This window comes from Molossus molossus, unplaced genomic scaffold (genome assembly GCF_014108415.1).
Source record: "Molossus molossus isolate mMolMol1 unplaced genomic scaffold, mMolMol1.p scaffold_m16_p_22, whole genome shotgun sequence".
Taxonomy (NCBI): Eukaryota; Metazoa; Chordata; class Mammalia; order Chiroptera; family Molossidae; genus Molossus; species Molossus molossus.
In genome coordinates this window covers 11,147,894-11,170,142 of record NW_023425358.1, presented here as the reverse complement: position 1 = coordinate 11,170,142, position 22,249 = coordinate 11,147,894, and the positions used below count along the sequence as shown (strand labels likewise).

The 22,249-nt window shown below is 55.6% G+C and overlaps 1 protein-coding gene across 3 annotated transcripts in view; it reads left to right on the top strand.

Moving 5' to 3' along the window:
- FLI1 (Fli-1 proto-oncogene, ETS transcription factor) overlaps positions 1 to 22,249 on the top strand; it is a 119,829-nt gene that overhangs the window by 58,718 nt on the left and 38,862 nt on the right. For 2 of the 3 annotated variants that reach the window (XM_036276667.1, XM_036276668.1), the window contains 3 exons: positions 8,666 to 8,874; positions 17,309 to 17,463; positions 21,321 to 21,524. In XM_036276667.1, the coding sequence (XP_036132560.1) occupies positions 8,666 to 8,874; positions 17,309 to 17,463; positions 21,321 to 21,524 (568 nt within the window). Of the gene's footprint in view, positions 1 to 8,488; positions 8,557 to 8,665; positions 8,875 to 17,308; positions 17,464 to 21,320; positions 21,525 to 22,249 lie in introns of those variants that run through there. The other variant, XM_036276669.1, reaches the window with a different exon arrangement.

The window sequence follows — 22,249 nt, the reverse complement described above, 5'->3', positions numbered from 1 at the left end:
AGGAGGGGCCTCAGAGGAGCAGCGCTTGAGCCGCTGGTATTCCAGGCTTGTCTGGTACAGCCGGTCCTGTGAACCGGGCAGAACACAGTCCCAACGCAAGTGAACCGCAGCGAAACGTGTAGGAAACGGCTGCTGGCGTTCCTGGTCACTTTTGAGGACGGCTGCCTTCCCCGCCAGCTTCTCCCCTTGGCATCGGGGCTTTGTTTTGGTGGTTGACAGTTCTCTGTCCATCCTCACCCCTTTGCTCCAGCAAGGGCTTTATTTCATCTTTCTATCCCATCAGAATGGGCAAGGGAACACAGGCTCGACTCCACAGAAGAGAGTACCTAAGCTTCCCGACCACAGTGAGCCTCAGCATCTCCCCCGCATTCTGTCCCCTGGGCGCCGTGAGGTCCACCTCCGTGGTCAGGTCACTCCCTGTCATCAGAGAGACGCTCGGCCTCTGGACTGTCCACTGGAATGTTTCATACAACAGATTGTCGTTGACCCTGTTGCTGTCCCCACTGTCATGGAGAAAGCGCCGCTTGGAGAGCCGGCAGACCCACTGTAAAGAAGCAGAAAGGAAAACACACTGTAAATGTTCCTTTTTCCTGGGGCTCAGACCGGCCTCTGTCCCTCTTCTGCTCACCGTCCATATTCAGTACTTTTTTTTTTTTTTTCCAGCAGTAAAATCGTTCTCTGTGGGAGGAGGATTTAACTTTGATCTTTACAGATGCCCTTTAAATGTGGTTATGGTCAAAAAAGTGACTGTGGAAACTCAAAGTCAAGGGCAAAGGTAAATACCCACGGGAGACCTGGAGAAGCCTCTCGGGGAGACAGTGATTAACAGAGGGCCACGCTCTGGATTCTGTTACATGCGTGCCTTTATGGGACCGAGACCCTCTTCTCTGAACTCATTTAGGCCCGTTCCCTTAATTTATTAAACTCCATTAAATAAAGTACTTTCATCTGCGAAGGATTCCAACTCCATTTTCTAGGAACTTGGCTGGCTGCCTTTCTCTAGGTCATCCACAGCAGGAGCCCCCTCCTCAGTAAGTGAAGATTTAAGTGCCAGGGAGGGGGCACGGGGACGGGGGGTGAGAGAGGGCAAATTGCTAGAAGAGACTTTAGAAATCAGACCAGCTCGCTGAGCTTCCGAGGCAGACAGGCTGTGCTGCAGAGCCCAGGGTTGAAGTCAGCAGACTGGACACAGTTTGGGGGACATGCGGGAGCTTTGCAGTCGGGCTCCCGGCTCAGAGGGCCCTAGGCAAGGACTCTTCAAGCCTCACATTCCTCTTCAGCTGTGCGAGGATTCTCACTCGCGTCTGAGACGAGACTCTAGTTTCTTGTAAGCTTCGTGGTGTCAAACGGCTCTTGTTCTGTTGGTTCTTTCTCACATGGCAAATGCGGCCCCTGTTTGTCTCCTCGTCGCTGTCTGGGGGTAATTTCAGTGTGGCTACCAGAGGACTGATCTGAATGCTGAGGACTGTGCCTCAGCTTCCCCACCTCGCCAGTCATGGTGCCCGTCCCTGCCATCTGGTACCAGTGACCACAGGGAAAGGACACTCATTGACCATCCTCTACCTCCTTTGAATGGGAGTTCTCTTGTTGCTGATGCAAGTGAGAGCAGATGTTCCAGTGGCTACATAAGAAATGATCCACCCCTCCCCCCTCCCCCGGCCGGTTTGGCTTAGTGGTTAGAGTGTCGGCCTGCAGTCCCAAGAGACCGGGTTCGGTTCCCGCTAAGGGCAGGTACCTCGGTTGCAGTTTGTCCCCGGCCCTGGTTGGGTCGTGCGGGTGGCAGCCACTCGATGTGTCCCTTTCACGTCAATGTTTCTCTCTCTCTCCCTCCCACTCTATCTGAAGAAAAATTGGAAAAATATCCTCGGGTGAGGATAAAAAAAAAATGAGAGAGAAATGACCCCCAAGTCTACTGACACGAAACAGCTACTATGCTCGGTTCTGTCAGGGTTTTCTGAAGGCTCCGCAGCCCCAGGTCTGGGGGTCGATGTGGCTGGTGGCCTCCGGCGCCCGAGGCTTCAGGGGTCCTCTGTGCGGCCTCGTGGGCTCCGCTTGCGCTGGTTCGGGCTTCCTCGCGGCGTGGCGACTGCTCTCCGAGGGCGGGGGGCCTGAGACAGGACAAGAAGCAGGTGGAAATCGTAATGCCTTTTATCACCTTGCCTTGGAAGTCACGCAGGGTCACTTCTGCCACCTTCCCTTCGTGGAGGGAGTCATAAAGTCCTTCCGGGTCCTGATGGGCCGCCTGCCGGACCGGAGCACAGGCACCGGCCTCTGGAGGCCTTTCAGCTCACCCTCGGTGACAACTGCTGCTTCCACCTTCTTTCTTATGCAACTTTCAAGAAATTTACCTTCTCTTCCCTTTTGCCACCTGCCCTCTCTGGGGTGAAAATGATGAGCCAGAAGGGGGCTGGCAGTTAGTAAAGAGGGAGGAGCAAAGAGCTTGAAGTAACTCCCAGCAGCCACGCTGTCCTGACACTCCAGGTGTGACGCGGTGAGACCCTGCCCCCAAGCCCCATTGCGGCAGAGCCTGCTGGTCCCCAAAGAGAAGAGACAGAGGACACCGCGCCTCGGATCCTGCGGGCACTGGGAGTCAGGCGGAGCCCCCTGCCCAGAAGCAGCAGCCCAGCACGTTGCTTGTGCCATTCCTTTGACTGGTCTAAGCCAAGCTCCCCAGCCATGGAAACTGTCCTTAGACTGCAGGCAGGACAGAGGCAGGGAAGGGGAGGAGACAGTGTGAGCCTTGACTGGAATCAGTCTCTGTGCTAGAAATACAACTCAGCTTACGTGTAAGAATTAGGAGAAGATCGGGGAAATTGGGACTTTTCCGTCTCTGACTGCATTTGGCTCCTAACGAGCAGGTGGGTAGCCTTCCTGCACCTGCATTTCTTTCATAGGGTCCCAGGTAGGGGGGAGACCCTCAGCAACCTCTTCAGCCTTCTGTTGCTGCCCGGGAGCGATTTCATCTCTGCTCCAGCTGAGCGGTTTGGAGATGCAATCCTTCGCTCATCACTAGTATCAGCAGGGCCATCATGTGGCAATGTTCTGACCACAGCCCCTGTCACTTAACTGATATGCACAGGGAAAATAACCTCTGACTTAATCTGAAAACAAATGTTGGAAGAGTTATCTGCTGGTATAAAAAAGGAAAAAAAAATATATATATATACATGTATATAACAAATCCCAAAATAAGGACTTTTTTTTTAAATTAGTGAGTTCACAGAAAAGTACGCAGCGTTACTCTGGTATTTACGGCGGTGCGAGCAGGTGCTAGCCTTCCGCGGTGTCGATTGTCTAGGCGGGAGGCCTCCTCCCTCGTCTGCGTGGCTGTGTACCGGCCCTACCTGTGCCACCCAGAGGCCTGGGGCCCGAAGCCAGAAAAAGGACTGAGGCCCAGCGCAGCAATGTGCTTGGTTTGAAAAGGACAGAGGAAAACAGGCGGCTGAAGTCAGCTCGTGCTCCAGAAAACCCGTAGAATTGACATTTCAAAATCTAACTATTATCTCCAAACGTACTCATTTTGAACCTTAGGCAACCTGGGTAACTTTTAAGTAACCAACAGTTGAGAAGAGGGTGATCACACTGGTTCTCTCTGCCCTTTCTCCACCCCCTTTTCCAACCCAAAGGTTCCCATGTCACCTCTCAGCATTATGCTTCGGTAAAAACCCTTTTTTTTTAAATGTAAGAATTTACTATGTCCCAAGAACTTTAGGCCCTTGATTTAGGTATTTCACTTCTACGATCCCATTTTGTCTTTGATCTGGTTTCTATAATGAGAACACAGGGCGGATTATAAGTGAGGTGCTAAGGGCACCTTACCCAGATTGGGTAGGAGACCGGTGCCCCATTGGCCATGGACTTCTGCTGGCTCCCTGGGCCTGCAGGGCATCATGGGAAGGAAAGCAGACACAATTCGGTCAGCATTTCTGCGGGTGGTTACGGCCATCGGCTTAGCTCAGGGCTAAACTGCCCCTTCAGAGGTTGCCCTTGCCCAAGCTCCTAGGAACAGGGCACATGGGGTGCCCGTGGGCTGTGCTCCTTCCGTGCTTGGAGCTGAGGGACGGCGTGGCTCCCTCTGGACCTAGGACTCATTGGCGAAGGACCCGAGCATCCCCAGTCTTCAGCCCAGCCTTTCCAGCCTTCGGCAGGGCCAAGGAAGAGCGCTGCTCGGGCTCTGATGACTGAGCCCGAGGGCTTCCCTCCCCAGGGCAGCTACTGGAGCAAGAATAACCCGAGCTGGATGCCACACGGGATCAGGGAGCCCACACTTCTGTGTTTCCTGCTTGAACGTCAGTGTTTATGTGACATGCTCCAAAGCAACCTGGACTCAACAAGTCTTTAAAAGTACAACTGTCTTCCTCTGAATGAAAGGATGAGCATAGAATCCAAAGTTCATCAGAGAAGTGAAGTCATTAAAAACTGAAAGGACTTAGTCACTCTGAGAAGAGTTTGTGAATTTTTAGGATGATTTTTTTTTTATATTCAGTCTATCATCCCAAAGTTAAATACTTAACAATTCCTCAATGAAAAGTTCTTGAACTCTAACTATTCCGTAAAGAGTTTTACGTTCACAGTTTTACAGTCCATCTTTAAAAGTTGTGAGAGTTTAAGTACAAGCGACCGGTTTTGTAAGACGTGACAAGCAACGGCTACACACGTGGAGTAAGTTACAAGCACGTGACTGAAACGTCTGCCTGCCCAGCAGCTCCTCGCCTGACCGAAGCAGCTGGTGCCTACGTCCACATCAGGTCCCCCTCGGTGACTCCCGCGAGTCCCCAGCAGTGACATGAGTGCTCACACCAGTCTGTCAGCTGCAGGCACCCGGCCCAATGCTCCATGTCTACCTCTCCCTCCTCTATACCCGTCTCCCCTTATTGTGTCCCCTTGCCCCCAGAGCGGTTTGGAGAAGGTCCCCCTGTCCATCATAAAGACGGCCATGTCCTTGCCAAGGTTCCAACAACAATGTGATCTTGGGATGTTCCCAAAGCTCTCAGCCCTGAGCGGCCGAAGGGGTGCTATTTCCTTGCAAAGGCAGTGAGCATGTTCTCCTCAACTCTAATTTTTCCCAGGCTCCCGAATCAACTCGTCTGGGGCCTGGTCTCCTCAAATCTATTATTCCCACTTGGTGGTCTTCACTGCCCTCCCCCTGCCCAGAGTGGGTTTTCTAATTCGGCCCAGCAGGCCAGACGGGGAACCCTTCCTTCATCTTCTCTCTTCTCTCTCTGCCCAGCCGCCTGCATCCACCGTTCTTTTCTCCATACCGTATGGAAAAAAAGAGAAAGAAAAGGCCCTTTGTCTGTCATGATTGTGAACAGGTGTGTGTGTGTGTGTGTGTGTGTGCGCTGGTACGCGTGTGTGCACCCAAGCAGTCTTCTCACCGGCTTTCAGCTCAGATGAACCACAGCACTGTCATGGAGTAAGGACGATCTCGTTTACCCACAGCGTGGGAGGGACACGCAGCACAGAGAAGGACTAGCGGACTCTCAGACGCACAGGTGTACGCGGGCGGGCTTTCTCGGGGAGCAGCGAGGAGAGTCAGCGTGACACACAGGTGTACACGGGCGGGCTTGCTCGGGGAGCAGCGAGGAGAGTCAGCGTGACACACAGGTGTACGCGGGCGGGCTTGCTCGGGGAGCAGCGAGGAGAGTCAGCGTGACACACAGGGGAGCAGTGAGGAGAGTCAGCGTGACACACAGGTGTACGCGGGCGGGCTTGCTCGGGGAGCAGAGAGGAGAGTCAGCGTGACACACAGGTGTACGCGGGCGGGCTTGCTCGGGGAGCAGCGAGGAGAGTCAGCGTGGGGTCGCACCTGCGGGCGGCCAGTGGGGCAGAGCTCAGTCTGGAAAACAAGCAGATGAGAACAGGTTTGCTGTGGTCAAGGGGTTTGCCCGGGGGTCCTGGAGCAGGGGTGGTGGCAGGATGGCAGTAGTGTTGACAACTTCCGAGAGAGCGCCCTCCGACCAGGGACTGCAAGGCCGGGAAGGGAAGCGTGGGACATGTGTCGTCACTGAGGAAAGGGAAACGCAGCAGGAAGCGCGCAGGTGGGACCCCAGGTCGCAGCCGGACACGGCGGAGAAGCGCGAGGGCTTCTGGAATAAACCTTGGCTTTCTCCTCCCGAGGTGTTGCCGGTTGACTGCCATTTCCTTGGACTGTCACCTGGGTTCCCAAGGGAACTTCTATCCAAAATGAGTTCACACCGGTTTTGCATTCGTCACCTCTCCTGCACTTTGCCTCGGAAATTCCTTCTGCTCACAGGGTACCGTTCTCCACGCCTGCCTCCGTGGCCCCAGCTCGGCTTCCTGCCCTCCGTCCACTCTGAATGCCGGCTTGGCCTCCGCCTGGCCCCTGTGTTGGCCACCCCGCCTTTTCTTACCCCCACCCCACCCCTGTGGGGATGGTGACGGTGGGGATCCTTCACCTTTCATGGAACATCCTGTGCCCAGTCCTGCCCCCCAAGCCTCCTTGCCTCAGTCATTCCATCATCTTCTCCCCCAAGTCACAGGAAGGGAGATGGAAGAAATTCTCTAGTTGGAAACTCCCAAATCCACGCACAATACACCCAGCTCATAAGCCATCTCCAGAGCAGCAGATGACGCCGGTCCCATGAAGGCAGTCTCTTTCCGGAGCGCACTGGGGTCGGTTCTTCGCCATGACCCCGGGAGGCTGTTTATGAATCCTATTTGGGAATCAGGCCCTCGTCCTACTGTAGAGCCCCAGGAATTCATGAACTCAGGCTCTCACTGTGTGCCTGGATGACAGTTCAAAACTGGTTTTGGCCCTAGCCGGTGTGGTTCAGTGGTTAGAGCGTCGGCCGGAGCACCGAAGAGTCTCAGGTTCGACTCCCAGTCAAGAGCACGTACCTTGGTTGCAGGTTCCATCCCCGGCCCTGGTAGGGATGCACGTGCAGGAAGTGATCAATCGATGTGTCTCTCTCACATCAATGTTTCGCGCTCTCTCTCTCTCTCTCTCTCTCTCTCTCTCCCCCCTCCCTCTCTTCCACTCAATCTAAAAACCAATGGAAAAATTATCCTCGGGTGAGGATTTAAAAATAAATTACTTAATTAATATTTTAAAAACCTTGGTTTGGGGTATGGAATCAGGGCTGACCACTAACTGAAATCTAGCATGGACGTAATAATCAGAAAGGGTTATTATATGGAGATAATAACATAGGGATAATGGGTATAATAACCAGAAGACAAATGGCCCCAAGCACAGCTTTTCTCTGAGCATACCACAAGGGCACCAGGAGGAAGTGAAGAAGGCGCCCAACAGGTTTTCTGTCTGAGGCCAGGGGCACCCCCTTGGGGAGGATGTGAGCCTCTTAATACTACGTGCAGGCGGCTCAGGTTGGAAACTGCCACCCGTGGCCGTGTCTACACTATACTCTCCAGATCTTGGGGTACAGGGGAGACTTCTGGAGAATGTGCCAGCAATGTCCCCTGATCCCAGGCAGAAGCAGCCCCAGCAGGACCTTCTTCTTTGAAACCTGGCTGTCCTCCTGCAGGGGCAGAGAAAGGCCCTGGGAGACAGATGAGGTGTTAATTAGCTGGTGGAGCAGATTGTAATTTTACAGGACTAGGGAGGGTTTCAGTCAAGGTGGTGTGTTAGAGCTGCCATAAGAAAATACCATTTAGCATGTGCCAGAGACTGCTGTATTTTTCATATATGAACCCATCTCATCTTCGCAGCTGTAGATTATACAGTTATAGGTTATAATTAATTTGTTTCTGAAAAGTGGTCAATTTCCCTTGGTGTCATTTTGTGATATGGTGAGCACCACCCCCCAGTTCGTGCCTGGGAGTCCCTGTGATTTGATGTGACTTGGAATCACGGGAGAAGCTTATGGTCATGCTTCTGTTGGCAAAGACTTCTGGAAGTGCAAGGCTTCTTCTCAGTGCGTGATCTCCACGCACCTGTGTCAGGTGATGGGACAGTCCGAGTGGGAAAACCGCAACCTGTTTCAGAAGGTCTTCCCCGGTGGGTCCTCCCGTCCGTGTAGCTGAGGCTCCACCCTCGTGCTTGGACAGGAGAAAGACAGGAAGCTGTCATCTCAAGGCAAGAAATCCTGAAGGAGCCCTCGGTCCCGGGAGGCGGGCAGTCTCTACCCGCTGGTGGCTGCGTGAGACGCACGCATCCTGGACAGCCTTACGCACATTGCTGAGCAGCTCTTACAAGCTAGACACCTGTCCCCTAGATCTTCTCGTTCAATCCACGCATCAACTCTGATTCCTGTTTATAGATAAAGAAACTGAAAGAAGCTGGGGCCACCACCCTGGGCCCCACCCTTCCCCTGTGTGACCTTGAGCTAAATGCTTCACCTCTCTGGGTGGGTCTCCCTGGCCTCGCCTGCAGAGGAGTGCGCGCCCCCATTACCCGCTCCAGCCTCGGCGAGCCCGGGGTCCCAGCTCCACCACCGCATACCGCGCTCCTGGGTCCGGGGGTCCCCGCTACAGGCATGACAAATGAGCACTGGGGATCCTCCATCCACACTTCAATGCTGACCTCCCCCCTCACCAGGGTAACCGGCAGAGAAACGAGACGTTTGCATACGGGTAAATGTGCCCCGAGAAGCGGCCTCGGCAGCCCCGGGCCACCCTGCCAGCTCAGAGGAGCAGTGACTTGGCCAGGATTGACGGGCTCTCTCTCTCTCTCTGTCTCCAGGAGGCTCTCTCGGTGGTGAGTGACGACCAGTCCCTCTTCGACTCCACCTACGGAGCGGCCCATCTCCCCAAGGCCGACATGACCGCCTCAGGGAGTCCTGACTATGGCCAGCCCCACAAAATCAACCCCCTCCCACCGCAGCAGGAGTGGATCAATCAGCCAGTGAGGGTCAATGTCAAGCGGGAGTACGACCACATGAACGGATCCAGGTGAGCCGGCTGGGCCCGCGCTGGGGCTGGGAGGCTGCGGGCAAGCTCGCTGCCAGCTGTCTGAGTGGGCAGGTCTGGCCCGAGTGGCTTTTGGCATTTAGGGTTTCTGCAGCAGGTGAGGCTCTGGTCAGTTCCTAGAACTGAGATGAGAGACAGAGAGAAACAGAGACAGACAGAGAGACCAAAGCCCGCCCACCTGGCTCCCTGGTGAGGCCCTGGCCGCCTCTGCAGACGCCCTGGAACACCCGTTCTGTGTGCGGCCCAGGTACAGCCCCTCTTGGGGATAACTGCAGTTAAGATGCCCCTCCCTGTCCTGCTGAAGATACTGGCCTCTGTGAGTGGGTCTCACCAGAGCTAAGATGACCAAACCGTTCTTCAAGTAAAAGTGCGAACTGGTGACACAAGGGAACACATCCAAGGGCTCGCGGTGTGAGGGGGACACAGCACACTTAGGGAGTGTGTGTGAAGTTGGTGGTGCCAGGGCGGGTAAGACCGCACTTGGACAAGTGCAGGGAGAGTCCAAGGAGGTACAGGCACAGGGGCAAGAGCAGGGCTGGTGGACAGGGAGCCGAGGTTCCCGTCCTGGCTCTGCCCTGGGGCGCTGCCTGTCTCTGAGCCCCAGCGCCCTCCTTCCTAAAACAGTGCCGGAGGGTTTATTTCTTCCCAGACTTGTCCCAAGGTTTACTCCGATGCTGGAGGGGAAGGAGCCAGGACAGCGCCGGGGACTCGGACGTGCTGGGCAGTGGCAGGGGCTCATCACAAGCAGAGGGTGTGAAAGAGAAAACATCCGCCTCATTCACGAACTGTCCGTAGTCCAGTGGGCTGGGGCGCAGGGACAGAAACGCGAGAATGAGCGTGGACCGAATGGCAGCCTCAGAGACCCTAGAGCTCATTCCACTCGCAAAGATGGTCCTTAGCATGGCCACGGCGTGGATGTCGGCAGAGCTGCGATTTCAGATGAGCGGGCTGGCGAGCGCTGTACGCAGGGGGCGGGGAGGCAGAGCCAGAGGATGAGTAAGAAGTTATGGAAACATCCCAGCGAAGAAACGATAATGTTCTGAATGAGGATGATGGTGCTGATCATGGGTGGAGGGGAAGCGACACGAGGAGCTTGTCTGTGAGGTCATTGCCGGGGCTGGTTGCCGGCAACACGGAAGCTGGCGTGGGGACCAGTGGGAGGGAGGCCCGGAGATGCCGCAGCCTAGATATTTCCAAGAAGACGCTGCTGTGAGCAGCAGGAGGCGGGGCGGAAAGGCTGAGAGGTGTCCATGTTCCCGGTGAGGGTCCAGATCAAAATGCCTACTGGGCTTTGGAGACGAAAGCTCAGGTAACGCCTGGGGGCTGGAACTCAGGTTCCGGCATCATTTCTAAAGCGTTTCACTGGGCAGTGGAGGAAGTCAGGGAGGAAGTCCGCGGGAGAGAGGGGAGCGGGGAGGGAGCCCTCCCGACAGCCCCTGGTCTCAACCTGCTGTGGGAACACCCAGTCCCACTACCCCAAACCAGTCCCCGGGATCCCAGCCACCATCCCTGCTCTCGGATTTCAGGGAGGCTCAGAGGTCTGGGTGGAAGCCCCCTGCGTGAGTGTCTCTCCACACGGATAATGAGGATAATGAGTCCCTCACTATGGACGCGGGATGCAGAACATTTTTCCGTGTTATCACCTCCCCCCACCACGCTCCTGTGAGGCACACATTGTCATTACAGTGGACTTAGAAAGGCCAAGTGGGCTTGGAGGGGCGAGGGACTTGTCTAAGGATTTAGAGGAGACGGAGGAGGCACCAGGGCCGGGGTTCCTGACTCCTGGCCCGCAGACCGCCCCCTTGCTCCCCCTGCCTGTGTCTTCTGTGTCATCTCGTTTCTGCCAACAACCGCCCCCCCACCCCCCGGCAGCAAGCAGGGCACCCCAGCAAAGCCTCCCATGCTGCCCGGCCACGCAGCTCCCCATGCTTGTTGAAAATCCACGCTCCATCCTGGGAGAGCCCTTGGTCTGCTGGGGCCTGAGTCCAGCCACTGCTCACCTGCACCCCCACCTCAAGCCAACCAGCAGCTTTCCCAGGGGACCCCAGTGGCATCCTGCCCTCCCTGCTCCCTCCTGCCTTCTTGAAGTCTGTTCTTCAGAGCCGCTAGAGTCATCCTTTCCAAATATTTAACTGACTTGTTCAAAATATTTGACTGGCCTGTGACAGAAGCTGAAGTCTCTCACACACCCCAGCACCCCTCTGACCCCCTCTCTTCCACCCCCCTCCCCACCTCTTTCCTCCACATCAGCCGCATGCGACTCCAGCTGCTCCTGGACCCCAAGCACACACCTGCCTCAGGGTCTCTCCCCGACGTTCCTTCTTTCTGGAACATTCCTACTTCATCCTGTCATGTGACTTTCTCCTTCGCTTGTGTCAGGTCTCCACCTGAATGTCACCCCCTCGGGGGCCTTCCTAGGCCACCTGATCTAAAACAGCACCTGTCACTCAGCCTGCCTTGGCTCTTCTTAGCTCCTCCTGGCTCATCACACCCCCATTAAATGAGGGCGGGGCTTCGGGGTTCTCACTGAGCACATGATCGATGCTCCATGAATAGTTTTGAGTGAATAAGGGACTGGATGCGGCCAAGCAGGCTCGAAGGTGAAGACGCTGATTCAAAGTCGGGTAGAGCATTGGTGTTATGAGCCAACAGGACCGAGACCCAGGTCTGCCTCGGTCTCTGCCTCAGACGGAGCCTGTGTTTGTGCTCAACCAGCTCAGGGAAGCCTCAGGCACTCCAAGATACTGGTCCTGGGCAGAGGGTCCCCAAGGAACTCAGTTTGAGAGCCACTTGCCAGCTCCCCCTGGCTGCAGTCACAGCACAGCCAGCTGGAGGAGACCTGGGCCAGCAGCGGGAGGGCAGCTTCCCGGCTCTGGTTGCACCAGCAGCCCTGCCTTCGATTCGCCTGCGCTGACCCAGACCATCAGCAGGTGACAACGCGGGCTCGGAAAGACTGATGACTGAGGTGTTCTCAGCCCCCAGAGAAACAAAGAAGATACAGTGGACTCTCAGAGCCGGGCAGGTTAGGCACAGCCGTTGCCAGCACCTCATAAATATTCAATAAGTGCTCGCATGTAAGCTGGGCAGCAGGAAGCGAGGATTTGCAGAAAAATGTCTTTGCTCGGGATGGAACCATGTTGGATGCTATTATTGGATCATGCGAAAAGCAATAACTCGATCCAGTAGATGCCAGGCTCTTGACATCTCTCGTCCTCGACACGGTGGCTTCTCCTATCCTCTGAGTATTATTGACAATGGCATTTCTAATGCAAAAGATCACCCTCACTTTAGATGGGAAAAACCAAAGCAGGGAAGATATAATTTGGGACCTCTCGGCTCGAGGACTAGATCTGTGCTGTCTATGCAGAGGCCACGAGCCACGTGTTGCTTTTGAGCACTTGAAACGTGGCCAGTTTAGCAGCGACGTGTGCTTCGCACGTACAACTGCACACTGGATTTAGAAGACTTACGTGGGGAAATAGTAAACCCGTTCATTAATTATTTTTATATTGATTATGTGGGGGAAAAAACCCTTTTGGCTATATTGGGTTAATATAGTATTAAAATTCATTTCACCTGTTTTATTTTACCTTAAACACGTGGCTACTAGAAAAATTAAAAGTCTTTATCTAGTGGCTCACACTCTACCTCGAGTGAGCAGCCCCGGGCTGGAGTATTTTGGACCACCCTGTGATTCAGCGTGACTTCCCTCCACGCTTGTTGATGACGTGGGTTTCTGAGTTACTTCTTCAGGCGTACTGAGCCCCCACAGACGTTTTCGTCTCTGGAGGAGGTATTCCGTGGGCCTAAAGCTACAGTGCCCTTCCTCCTTTGTATCCAAGTAGCAAGTCCTTTGAACAAGGACCAGTGGAGAGACTGGGGGCCGAGGAGCCAGAGAAAGTCTAGCTTGCACACGCCGTGGGAGGTTGGCTCTCTTTCTCCATCTCTTCCTGTTGTGGTTGAGTCTGTTAGGGCGAGTTGTTCTTGAAACAGCATGGCCGTAGGTTCTGTGTTGGATGTAGACCTCAGCAACTTGATCCAAGCTGTGGTCTGCAAATAAGTCATCCTGCCTCAACCATGGGGCTTGGAGAAAACATTCGCGAAGGAAAGAATATCAGTTTATGGAGAGCAAATGCTTGCCTTGTGCGCTGGCGTGCAGAACCTGAGCTCAGTCACTGTGCCCCACACTCCCGGGACTGCCCACCAGGGTCTGGAGGCCTTTGTTAGACACCCAGACACTTCACATTTCATAGACAGGAAGAGCAGCCCCATGCACCATGGGACTCCTGCTCGCTGCAAAGCCCCTTCCTCGGGGGCTTCCGAAGGTCTGAACCTTGCTGGGTGGGAAGCTGTCTGCAGGATTCCGGAGACGCTGTGAGCATCTACTATGTATGGGGATCACACAGCAGTTGGGTCGGGTGATGGCTTTATGGGTGATTTCCTTTCTTTTCTTGAAATTTTCTTTTAACTCACTTCATCTTCTTTTCAAAACCAAAAAAATCACGTGCAGACATCTATGCATGAATCCCACAGAAATCCTAAGGACACACAGATTTGCTCAATTTTGTACAATGTACACACATTACATGGAAGACACACATGACAGGTCCTCACGCATCCGTGTGGCCTGGGTAGCTTGAGACCTCACGCCAGCTCTGTGAGTACTGGACACCCAGCGATGGTGAGCCTGGGCTGTCGCTCTGGGCCTGGGGTGACACACCCTGAGTGAGATTGCCCTGAGTTCAGTGGAAAGATAGAGAAAATGTTTGTTTAGCAGTTTGCAAGGCACTTTGGAAATCAGTGGTCGTCTTTGTAAAGCGACAACGTTCACTGAACACACAGAAGCAGAACCACAGGAGTAGAGAGCTTACGTCCAGAGGTGGAAACAAAGGACCAGGCTGAAAGGTTCACGCTCCCTTCGCTGTGGCCGCCCCAGCCGTGGCTCCTGGGCCGTGGCTGAGATGGACATGCTCTGCGTGAGCCCCCGAGCCACCTCCTCCCTGCTCTATTGTGGCAGCCCCAGACCCTCTTGTCACCTGTCCCAGCGCTATCAGCTGCCTGCGAGCCGCTACCCCATGCTAGCCTAAGTGCAGGTCTCAATACAATGAGCTGAATGCAGACCTTTCCCCTCCATCTGTGCTGCCGCTCCCTCCCTGCTTGTTTTCATCTGCCTCCTTCACAGGCGCCAGCTGCCTCATTAAAGAGCAGCCTTTATGCTGCGCTTCACCTGGGCGCCCCCGCCCCCAGTGGCTGTGGACCCAGTGGCCACACGCGAGGCGGTGCTGTCTGGAGGCAGAGTGGCAGGGAGCTGGGAATGGAGGGGCACTCACCGCTCCCCGTCCTTCTCTCCCTGAGCCGCGTGCAGGCGGGGGCCAGGCTCCTCCCGGAGGGCACCCTGTGCACACCCTAGCCGAGGGTCGGGGCCTGAGGACAGGGCCTTTTCCAGAGGAGAAGCCCCACTTGCCCAGCTGGGGGGCAGGTGTGCACACAGGGGGAAGGAAGGAGAGAGAAGGACAGAAGGATGAGTTTCCAAGGGATAGGAAATGAGGAGGTCCCACCAGGGCACAGCTCCCAGCAGTCACCCCAGCGGGAGAACCCGGTCCCCACCACGGTTCTGATGTCCTCAGAGCCAGGCCTGCCTCCTGGCTGCCCAGCTGCCCAGCGGTGCTCCCGTGGGACCCCCAGCTCCGCTTGACCGGGCAACATGCTGGTGACTTTTACCAAATGTTTCCTTTTCTCCAACTTATTTTTCTCTGCTCCTGGCACCAGGGACTGGCCCGCCCCAGGTGCCTACGAGTTATCATTTCTGAGGTTCTGTCTTCTCACCTCTGCGTGGCAAGGGCCATTTTCGGCTCAGCAATCCCCAGAGGCCTGGCTGATGTGGAAAAGAACTGTTTGGAACTCGTCTCCCCCGTGTCCCTGAAGGGCGAGCAGCCCACAGAGAACCCCTCTTCCTGTGTCACGCTGCCCCTGGACGGACAGTGCTGTCCGCGCGGAGAGGTCTCTCGCCCAGCCCTGGCCCTCGGGCTCTGGCTTCCTCCGGAGGAAGTGTGCGCTCCGGCAGCCCCACCCTCGGCCACGGAGTTCCCAGCCAACGAAAACGCTAAGGCCAACTTAATCCTCCCACTTCTGCTGCTCTTGAGTGATTTCACAAGGACAGATCTGCTGAGAGAGGCTGCCAGCCCCTGGTGGCTTTGTGTGTGGTGCATGTGTGTGTGTGCACTGGTGTACATGTGTGCATGTGTGTGCAGCTATGTGTCCGGGTGTGTGTGTGTGTGTGTGCACGGGGGCATGCAGGTGTGCACATGTACATGTGTGTGCCGGGTGCGCACATGTGTGGGTTGCAAGCGTGTGTGCGTGCGTGTGCCTTGGGGTGTACATGTGTGCGGGCGTGTGTGTTGGGGTGTATGTGTATGTGTGCACACAGGCCCTCTGCGGTTGGCCATGAGGAGCCCAGTGTGAGCTCAGCCATAGCCCAGCCCAGACCCAGGACCAGGGTCTTTCAGGGACGCTGCATCTCAGGCCAAGTCCTTAAACAGCAGAAGCCAAAGGCCAAACCCTGGTGAAAAGTCCTGATGAGCTACTGCCTCCCTCGCACTGCCATGGGGACATTAAACCTTCAACAATCTGGGGCTCTGACGGCTGGTTCTTGGTTCTCTGCCTGGAAAAACAGTAGGCGAATAGTAAAACCTTAAATTCTAACATGTGTAAGTTATACATCTTATTTTCATTTTCAGCCCATGTTCCCCTCTGTAAGACATCAGGAAAAAATTACCGTCTGACTTCTAATATCTCAGTGGAGCATTTATCTCCCAGCTATGATAAGTGATCTTCAATATTTTTTTCCTTTCAGATTAGGAAACAAATTCATTTAATTTTCTTTATTGAATGTGCTCAGCCCCCCTGCCCTGCCCGCATCCTGCTGTGGGGCTGTTACTCCTTCTTCTGCGCCCGTGGCTGCTGCCTCGCACGTAGAGCCACCGTCACCATGTGCGAGACGATTAGGACCCTGTCTGGCACGACCCTGTGCTTGCCCCTCACGATGGTCTGTCCCCGACCACAGCCGCGTGCAGGGGGGCAGTGGCCAGGCCTTCGGGAAGGCCGGAGAGGTTGGGGACCAGAGCCTCATCTGAACTCCCTGGTCTGAAGGCTGGGTTTGGAGAGAACGGTTTGTCCCCCAGGTGGCCGGAACCGCGGCTCCCCGCTCCGGAGAACCTCAGCCGCAGCCTCTCCTTGGCCTTCTGGTCACCTCCTCTGGGCCTGCGGTGCCGAGTAGCTGCAGGGAAGCTAGGCAGGGTAGGGTGGCACTTGCCCTGGGCACGCTGAGGGGTCCATGATGTTGCCCTGGGGGTGTGGGGCATGTCCTGCCAACCCGCACCAGGTGGCCACAGTGGTATCAGCTCAGCTCTCCAGGTGGCTGCTCACTGCTGAGCGGAAACCAGTGAGCAGCCTCTCCGCACCCTCTTGCAAAATCCCGGGTGCTACCTGGGCTCCGTCCTTTGAGACCAGGTGGGTTGATTCGCTCGGTCCCTGTGCACCTCTCTACACTTCCCCTGTGAGCTTGGCGGCCAGGGTGGGAAAATGCCACGAGGGCCACAGCCTCTCTATTAGGTGGAAGTTCTTGGATCCTGTTCCTCCTTCATGCAGCAAACAGCTCTTCTGCGTGTGTGTTTTGATGGGGAAGCTTAACATTAAAGACCCCCGTCCTGCCGTCACCTCTACTGCGAGCTGTGTGACCTTGCCCAGTGACCTCACCTCTGTTTCCTTAACAGGAGCTGTGAACCCTTGCCAGACCAGGTTTGGAGGGTTATTGGGGAGTCCCAATAGAACAGTGTACGAAAAATGTGTTGAAATTATATACATGCGAGAGAAAAAATTCTCTCGGAAACCTCTGTTGCTCATCTCCTGTATAAGGTTCTGTATAGAGATGGCTGTAATCTACACCAAGGTTATAAAAAAGTAATGTCACCATCTCAGGAAACCCCTTCATCCAGCAGGGGGACAGGGTGCCCACCAAGCTAGCAGGCGCCATGGTAGCCCTCGGCCCAGCACAGAAACACGCAGGGAGCCAGGCGCTGTCTGCAGGGCAACGAGGTGAAAGTGTCCGCTGCGGGCAGGTGGGAGCTGCAGCCCTGCCCCGGGAAGCCCAGACTCTAGTCTGCGGGCAGTAGGAGCTGCCCAAAGGTTCTGAGTACCGTAATTACAGGATAAGGCTGGGATCTGAAGAAAACTCTGGGGGCAGCGTGCAGAATAGAAATGAGGCGGCATCAGCAGCATCTTCATCCTCAACCTTGCACCAGGCGGGCTGGGAAATGGCTCCCCCCTGTCTGGGCGATTGGCCGGGGCCAGCTTCCCTGCTGTGTAGACCGCAGTGGCAGTGATGACTTCTTCCCGGCTTTGTCTCCTCTCCATCCAGGGAGTCTCCTGTGGACTGCAGCGTTAGCAAATGCAGCAAGCTGGTTGGTGGAGGCGAGTCCAACGCCATGAACTACAACAGCTACATGGACGAGAAGAACGGCCCCCCTCCTCCCAACATGACCACCAACGAGAGGAGGGTCATCGTCCCTGCAGGTAACTTGGGAGCTGGGCAGCTGGCTGGCATCCATGCCTGCACTCTCCTGGGCGAGTGGTCCCAGGGCAGGCCTGTCCTGGGCCATCCAAACATTTACCTGGTGCTCTGGCCTCTGGATACGCAGACTTGGGCAAATTGCACTTCTCACCTTCTTCCCTCGCTGCTTTCCAAGATAGCGTCCCCAAGTGTCACCAGAACCCTGAGCCCCGGTTCCTGAAGCCTGTCCTCAAACAGGTCACGTCACAGACTCTGTGTCCGTGCCTGTTCCCATAGGATGAGGCCCGCAAAGAGAGCAGAGGCCAGGCCTCTGAACCCAGCGGGGGCCCGGGGACCCCAGACGTGCCCCACCCCGCCCTCAAGGACCAGAGTGACTACAAAGTCCTGCCATGCGTCTGCAGGGTACCACCTTTCCAAAATTATGGCCAACTCTTTCAGTTTCAAAATAGAAATAACTATATTTAACAAATGGAGTGCCTTAACATGCGTGCAGCAAGTATGTCATTATGTAAAAATAGCCTATTTTTCCTAGGTATTAGTGCTGTTGGTTACAGAAAATAAAATCATTGTTCAAGCCTGCAGTGCATTGGCTGGACACTTGGCCTCGGTAGGCCAGCGAGCTCAGCCTCCTGGTCCAAGAGGGAGTTTGAAGACGGAAATGTGTGGGGTCAGTGCCAGGTAGAAGGAGCTAGAACATCCAAACCTTAAGCAAAGTGAATTATAGGGCAGAGATTAAAACTCACTTTACCAAAATAACTCTACCAAAAAGGCCAAGCCCCTTCTATTTGGAAAAGTATAAGTGCAGTTGTGTTTGAGGGCAAGGCTCCGACATCTCTTTGAGGGAACCCAAAGGCATTCGCTCCTTGGTCTGGACAGTGGGGCTTGGGGCTCTCCTCCCTGGCCCCTTGTATTTATTTTCCTTGGAAAGCTGTATCTCACCATCTCCTGGGACGATGGCTACACCCATCTGTGCTGGGCCAAGTTCAAGGTGGCAGGGATGGGAGGTGTGAGGACCAGTGAGGCAGGAGAAGGGTGGGGTCATGGGAATGTTTCTGTGCCCTCCAGGACTTGAAAGCTGTTCATGAAGCATTTTTAGCGTCTTTCTCCCACAAGCATGGGAGCTCACAAAGGAAGGGAAAGAGGAGCTCCCACGAACAGCACTACCCAGGTGCCAGGCGCTGTGGAAACGGCTTTATCCACATCACATGGCCCGTATCACTTACTGCCCGGTCTCCTCCAGACCTCAGCTAGAATGCTCGGCTCAGGTGCATGTGTCTGCTCCCTTCGCATCAGAAGGCAGACAATGAAACTGCACTGAGTGGACATGCTGGGCCCTCTCCAGACTCCCCAGAGCCAAGCCGAGCCTCACCAGGCCTTTGGTCGTTTGGTACTGAACTCCCCGGCCTCGCCAAATGGTGGGAAGGAGAGCTGGAGGACGGAAGGGCTAGGGGATCAGAGGTCGTCTAAGCCAACTGTCTGCATTTCTGCAGACACTTGGGGGAAGGGCTAGGAAAAGGCACCGACATGGCCAGACGGCTTGGTTGGCCCTTCAACTCTAAATGGGTGTTGAAATATTTTCCAAAAATCAAAATGGTCAGTCTTCAGTGGGCCAAGAGTAATGAAAATAGTGTAAATTCATATCAAGGGGTTTTTAAAGCACGTTGTATAATGAGTTCACTAGCTCTGGATTGGCTTCCCTGTTTTACCTCTGGCTGTTGAAGCATCATTCTCAGACACTGTGGCTTCCTTCAGGGCAGCTCCTGGATGCGAGGAGAAGTTTCATTTGGGCAAGTCCACAGACCAAGGCAATAAACCATCGGTGAAGGAACCGATTGAATTTATGGTGGGATTTTAAGACAAGTATAAATGAGGACCCTAGTTAATCACCAGGTCCAAGTTCAGATAGGAAGAAACTAGGCTAAATCATCCAGGAAATACATTTGGAAGAGGTTAGCCTGATCCAGAGTGGAAGATTTATAATTCATTGTGCCGTAAAGGGAGAGAAATAATATTGTGATAGAGCTCCAAGCAAGGGAGGAAATAATAAAGTAAATTAAATATATGGTGTAAAATCGAATCTGAGGCCTTGGATGCTAAAAGTGAGCAATTAGGAGAAGCGACGGAGACCAGATGAAATGATAACCCGCAGCCTCTTCCGTTTTTCTTTAGAATTCTGAAACGGTGCCAAATTATTTCAGGTACCAGTGGCCCGTGCCTAACTGTTTCTGAGTGTAAGAAGGGCTATATAATGAAACTATCTAAGAATGGCTCTGCATTTTTTTTGTTTTTGTTTTTTGCTGAATAGCAGAAAAACTCACAGGTGAGCTCAGGTAGGATTGTGAGGAGAGAAGAGGCCTTGGGTCAGGGGGACGTACCCACCTCGACGAAATGAAGTCTTGGGAGGACTTGGGTCGGAACCCCAGCTCAGACGGGACTTAGGTTAACCTTTCAAGACTCCACTTTCCATCTGTAAAACGAAGATAAAAGCCATTCTGTAGGCTTTTCTTGCGAAGTGAAAAATAGGGCGTGTGGAGCAGCTAGTCCACAGTAGGCACCCAGATCTGGGGCTGCCAGGAGCTGGGTGGTGGGGTGACAGCGAAGCCTGTGACCCGAGACTCCGGATTTTCCTCCCCCCATTCTCCTCCTTTGCCAGCCCCTCCACCTTGAGCACAAACACAGCGACCGGTCCACACATGGGCCGCTGCTGGCTCTTCCCAAAGTAGACGCAGCTACTTCCCCTCCAGTTCTCACGTGTAACAACCAGGCAGAAACAGAGACCCGGTGCCAGACCAGGGCCACCGGCAGAAGCTCTGGTGTCCCGTCTGCCCAGAGGGAGAGGGTGGCGGGACTGAGCGGCAGCGCAGATCTTCCTACCAGATAAACCTGCTAGGAAAGGAGGCCCGACAGAAGCTGCGGCTGCCAGCCGACACACAGCCCAGTCTCTCCTCCTCCAGGAAGCCTCCCTTGACTCTCCACATTTACACTGTTTTCCTCCACTTCTGACTGCGTCAACTACCACCAAAAACTCTGATGCTTAGTTATGTGCTCTGCTACCTGAATGCTCCGCGTGGATAGGTCTATCATGAGGCCAAGAGCGTGTCGTTTCCTTCTGTGAGGGACATATTTACAGTGTTTATTGGATCACTAATAATTGGTCGCCAAGAAGAAATGTGGCTTCCGGACTGTGCTAAGGGATCAGAGATAAGGTCCCCTGCCTGCTGTGGATCCTGCTGGGCTCCCCCCAGCGCTCGGCGCGCACGCAGCCCCCCCACCTGCGCAGGTCGGGAGTGGAGGTAGCCTCCGTCCTCACATTCTGCGTGTTCACCCGAGGGCCAACGGCTTTCTCTCTGACACCGTTTCCGATCAGAGGGACTTGATTAGCCTGAAAACATTTTCGGCCGATGGTGTAGAAGTGCCAGCCCAGCTGTCTCCAAAGGAGGTCTCCTTTGGACGCGTGCAGATGACTTGCGGCAAAGTGCACACAGATGTGTCCTCTCCGCTGCCATCTGAGGGCTCGCGTTCTCCCCGAAACCCGTGTTCTCAGACGCAGGTGGTTTCCCTTTCCAGAGACCCGGCCCCGGCCCTCCAAAACTGGTTTATTTCCATGTCGATGCCACCATTTCTCAGGCAGAGGTTTCGATGGACTTCCCGAAGCCTCCCAGGGTGTTGTCAGGGAGCGCGTTGAGGCTCCCGAGAACCCCCAGAGCACTAAGTGGTTCGGGCAGCCAGACGGCAGTTCTGGGGGATCCCGCTTTCCCAGTGAGGGGGGAGGGGGGAGAGAGGAGAGGACAGACGCACATGGAGGGGAAGGAGGGGAGCGCTGGAGCCGGCAGCCCTGTGACAGCTCCTGTCCCCGCAGACCCCACGCTGTGGACGCAGGAGCACGTGCGGCAGTGGCTGGAGTGGGCCATCAAGGAGTACGGCCTCATGGAGATCGACACGGCCTTCTTCCAGAGCATGGACGGCAAGGAGCTGTGTAAGATGAGCAAGGAGGACTTCCTCCGCGCCACCTCCCTCTACAACACCGAAGTGCTGTTGTCACACCTCAGTTACCTCAGGGAAAGTAAGTGCCTGTCTCCTCCCGGCGGGGGGCACCCGGGGAGGATGGGGCCTGTCCCCAGGGCGGGGAGAGCTCGGCCGGTGGGGGGCACCCCGGGAGGGTGGGGCCTGTCCCCAGGGCGGGGAGAGCTCGGCCGGTGGGGGGCACCCCGGGAGGGTGGGGCCTGTCCCCAGGGTGGGGAGAGCTAGGCCAGCGGGGGGCACCCTGGGAGGATGGGGCTGGTCCCCAGGGCGGGGAGAGCTAGGCCGGCGGGGGGCACCCCGGGAGGATGGGGCCGGTCCCCAGGGTGGGGAGAGCTAGGCCAGCGGGGGCACCCCGGGAGGATGGGGCCGGTCCCCAGGGTGGGGAGAGCTAGGCCGGTGGGGGGCACCCCGGGAGGATGGGGCTGGTCCCCAGGGCGGGGAGAGCTAGGCCGGCGGGGGGCACCCCGGGAGGATGGGGCCCATCCCCAGGGCGGGGAGAGCTAGGCCGGCGGGGGGCACCCCGGGAGGATGGGGCCGGTCCCCAGGGCGGGGAGAGCTAGGCAGGCGGGGGGCACCCCGGGAGGGTGGGGCTGGTCCCCAGGGCGGGGAGAGCTCTCCCAGGCCCACTCCTGGCAGGGAAGGCTGCAGGGGCTGCAGGTTTGGGCCCTGAGTGACGGAGGTCACGGAGGTCACGCGGGCCCCCGAGACCCTGTCAGAGGGCTGGCACCGTCCTGGCGTCAGGGAAGTAAAATGAGGAATGGAGAC